Raw genomic sequence first — 3,891 nt, forward strand, 5'->3', positions numbered from 1 at the left:
TCCTTCAGTTCCTCCAGGAGGGGTTTTGACAGGGGCCTGGCAGTTTTTCCAGGCTTCGCTCTTAGTAGGCCTCCATGAAATTACTTTTGGGGGACTCTGACGGTCACTTGGATGGGGAGGTGTTGGTGGGGAAATTGATCCAGGGTTTTTCTTCTTCCCGTCCTTGTGCTGATAAAGGGCTTTCCTCTTGGGATCTCCCTCTTGTATTACGGTTCCTTCACGGGCCTCCTTTTGAGCCCTTTTCCGAGATTGATATCAAACATCTTACACTGAAATCTGCTTTTCTTATTGCCCTCACTTCTGCCCGTAGGCTTGGGGAGATTGGGGCTCTCTTATGTCACGCTCCTTTCCTGAGGGTGCTGCCAGACTCGGTGGTGCCGGGGTGTGGTCCGATGTTTCTCCCTTCAGTTGTCTCTCGGTTTTCACACCTCTCAGAGTCTGGTTCTCCCTGACTTCTTTCATGATCCAAGAATGCCTGAGGAGGTGGCTCGGCTTAACATTGATGTTCAACGGGACGCGTTGGAGTATTTGGCTTGGTTTGCTTTTTCCACCAATCTGATAGTCTTCTGATTGCTTGTGGTCCGGCTGGGGCTAGGCATAACGCATCTGTGGTTTCCATTTTCCGGTGGTTCCGGGTTGTGATCTCTAGGGCCTATGTGGCTTCTGACCTGCCTGTGCCTACGCACAATCGGGGGCGGTCTGCCAGGGGTTTGGCGGCTTCCTGGGCCGATGCAAGGAGGGTTTTTCTCTGCAAGAGATTTGTATGGCTGCCGCCTTGGCTGGTCTGGGCATTTTCATCAACCGCTATGGGTTGAGTTTCTCCCACTCGGGGGTTGGTTCCTTCGTGGTTGGAGTTTTGTCTGTGGGGATGTGATTTAAGAGTTATTGTGGGTGTGATTTGCTGCAATGTTTTTGGTTCTGTGTCTCATTGGGACCTTTTCCCCGTTGCTGCTTTGGTATACCTCATGAAGTAAGTACTGGGACGAGGAAGAGTGGACGTGGAGGTAATGCTCTGATTACTTACCGGTAATCTTCATTACTCCTAGTCCTACTCTTCCTCGTCACAGTACTGACGACCCTCCTCACCCTCCCTCCGGGGAAGGTCCCATGCTCCGGCTTGGTAATATGAAACTGAGTGACATGGATGTGGGGGAGGAGTTATAGAGATTTAAAGAAATAGAAGAAGGTCCTGTGTCGGAGGCAGGTGCCTCATGAAGTAAGTACTTACTTCATTAGCCTATTCATAGTCCTCTTTTGCTCTCCATGTCCTGATTCACTTACTCACCCTGAGCCACGCCCCCTTCGGTATCGAGAGAGAGAGAGAGGATCTCAGCAAAATGGCCATGGCCCAGCATCCTTTTCTCAGTACACTGCACTCAAGCTTTCCTTTGCTTAGTTCCTGTTCCAGCATCTTTTCTGTGCACCATAGAGTGTGTCAGCTGACCACAACCAGCCATGACCGGCTGACATGGTGGCCATTTCTCAGTCTTCAGTGACCGCGCTTCAGCACCCTCTGTCAAGCCTGGCTGTTGGCCAGTGTAGCACTTCTTTATTGATTTCAGTGCCAAAGCATGATGTGGGAATGGTCAGTGGGCCATACATTTCCTGATTTCTTTGTTAATCCTTTTCATGGGATTGTGGATCAGTTAACGCTAACCATTTAACTAAGTGTCTTCTGTACAATTCAGTAGTATTCCAGGATTTTGTAAAAAAAAAATTTGTAAAGTGAAAGTATGCCTATTTGCTTTTCACATATGCTATTTCAAAAAAAAGAATATGTATGTGTCATTGTGGAACACTAATTGTGTTTCCTTTTCCTTCAAACAGGGCAATTAAAGTAAGAAGCATGAACAACAGTGACATGTTTTGAAAAGGTTCTGTTAAAAAAAAGAAAGTTTTCACTAAGGAGAGGCTAACAAAAGGCACCTTGCAAAGGCCTGCACATGCCAAAACATGCAATACAAATGGCCAGCTATGACAAGTATACCAGGACATAGAGCCATCTAACGGTAGACCACTGAATCCATACTGGAGAGAGGAGAGAATGTGAATGAACAGACAAGAGGGAAATGGCACCCACATTGAAGTAGAGTCCTCGTACCTTCATGCATTGGGACTTGTAGACCCTCTTTACACATTGTCGAAGGCGAGACACTGGTGTGCCACATTCAGTGTGAAAAAGGGGCTCACCACCAACGTTGGACTTGATGCTTCAAAATCAATAACGCACCTGCTGTGGGGCTAGTCAGTAGTTGCTGATGATTCTGTAACATCTGGCCGCATTTAAAGCCCAAAAACCACAAGTCTAGAAACCATGCTCTGGACATAGAAATTTTACAAGCACAAAGCCTTTGTCTATTTTCGGACTTGCCAGCTCTGGCTGAGGATTGCGGATCATGCTCGACACTCGTGTGGAGAAATGCACCTGACCTGGTGAGACCAACAGCGAGATTCAGAACACTATAAAATATACAGAATTTCAATTTAAAAATAACATCCTAACAATGGAGGTACCTTCTGATTTATTGGAATGTGAAGCTACTTTCAAGGAAACAGGTCCTCTATGGAAACATAAGACATTTCACTCTGAAGAGAAACAACATAAGCGTTCTGAATGTGCCAATTCTTTTAAAGAAACAAGTGATCTATTTTTTCAGGAGAAGAATCACACTGGGGGGAAACCATATGCATGTTCTGAATGTGGTAAGGCTTTTAAGCAAAACTGTCATCTATTGATACATCAGAGACGTCACACCGGGATGAAACCATATGCATGTTCTGAGTGTGATAAGGCTTTCACTGCAAAGACTGAACAAGTGAGACATCAGAGACGTCACACCGGGGTGAAACCATATGCATGTTCTGAATGTGATAAGGCTTTTACTGCAAAGACTGAACTAGTGAGACATCAGAGGAGACACACTGGGGTGAAGCCATATGCATGTTCTGAGTGTGATAAGGCTTTTACTGCAAAGACTGAACTAGTGAGACATCAGAGGAGACACACTAGGGAGAAACCATATGCATGTTCTGAATGTGATAAGGCTTTCACTGCAAAGGGTTCTCTATTGATACATCAGAGACGTCACACCGGGGTGAAACTATATGCATGTTCTGAATGTGATAAGGCTTTTAAGCAAAACGGTCATCTATTGATACATCAGAGAAGTCACACTGGGGTGAAGCCATATGCATGTTCTGAGTGTGATAAGGCTTTCAAGCAAAAGGGTAAACTAGTGAGACATCAGATAAGTCATACTGGGGGGAAACCATATGCATGTTCTGAATGTGATAAGGCTTTCACTGCAAAGAGTAACCTAGTGATACGTCAAAGAGGTCACACTGGTGAGAAACCATATGCCTGTTCTGAATGTGATGAGGCTTTCAAGCGAAAGGGTGATCTAGAGAGACATCAGAGAAATCACACTGAGGTAAAACCATACCCGTGTTCTTAGTGTGATGGAGCCGTCAACCCCTTACCACCGCATAACAAGGTCCTTTAGTGAGTCCCGCTAAGGGCGCCTGGTTTTACCTTAGTGGGACCCGCTAAAGGACCAGCATGCTAACAACAAGCCCGTTGTTAGCATGGTCCCCATTCCCATTGAGCCCTATGGGGGCTCGAATGGGAATGGGTTCTCTGAATGGGGAAATACCAGGTCCTCCAAGGTTGGAATGGCCCGTTATTACCCCATTCAGGGAACCCAGACCCGGTATGTGGTATGGGGGTAGCCATGGCGCTAATAGCACCATGGCTACCTCCAACCTCGTAATGACCCCCAATGAGTCTTTCCTATTTGTTTAGTACAAAATTTTAAATCAGGACACAGTCATTTTCCATAAGTTTCAGATACTTGTTTATGTTTTGTTTGTAGCTATTTGGCCACTTACTAC

The 3,891-nt window shown here is 45.9% G+C and overlaps 1 protein-coding gene across 1 annotated transcript; it reads left to right on the forward strand.

Annotated features, from left to right (window-relative positions):
* The first annotated feature begins 2,504 nt into the window (after nt 1–2,504).
* LOC138563374 (zinc finger protein 84-like) lies at nt 2,505–3,455 on the forward strand. Its single transcript, XM_069642852.1, has one exon. It carries the CDS (start codon nt 2,505–2,507, stop codon nt 3,453–3,455), a length of 951 nt encoding a protein of 316 aa, XP_069498953.1.
* Nucleotides 3,456–3,891: the final 436 nt, after the last annotated feature.

This window comes from Ambystoma mexicanum, chromosome 1q (genome assembly GCF_040938575.1).
Source record: "Ambystoma mexicanum isolate Mex_15411 chromosome 1q, UKY_AmexF1_1, whole genome shotgun sequence".
In the NCBI taxonomy this organism is placed as follows: Eukaryota; Metazoa; Chordata; class Amphibia; order Caudata; family Ambystomatidae; genus Ambystoma; species Ambystoma mexicanum.

Bases quoted from the DNA above. Each gene is read 5' to 3' on its own strand.
- LOC138563374 (XM_069642852.1), top strand. From the start codon at position 2,505: ATGGAGGTACCTTCTGATTTATTGGAATGTGAAGCTACTTTCAAGGAA.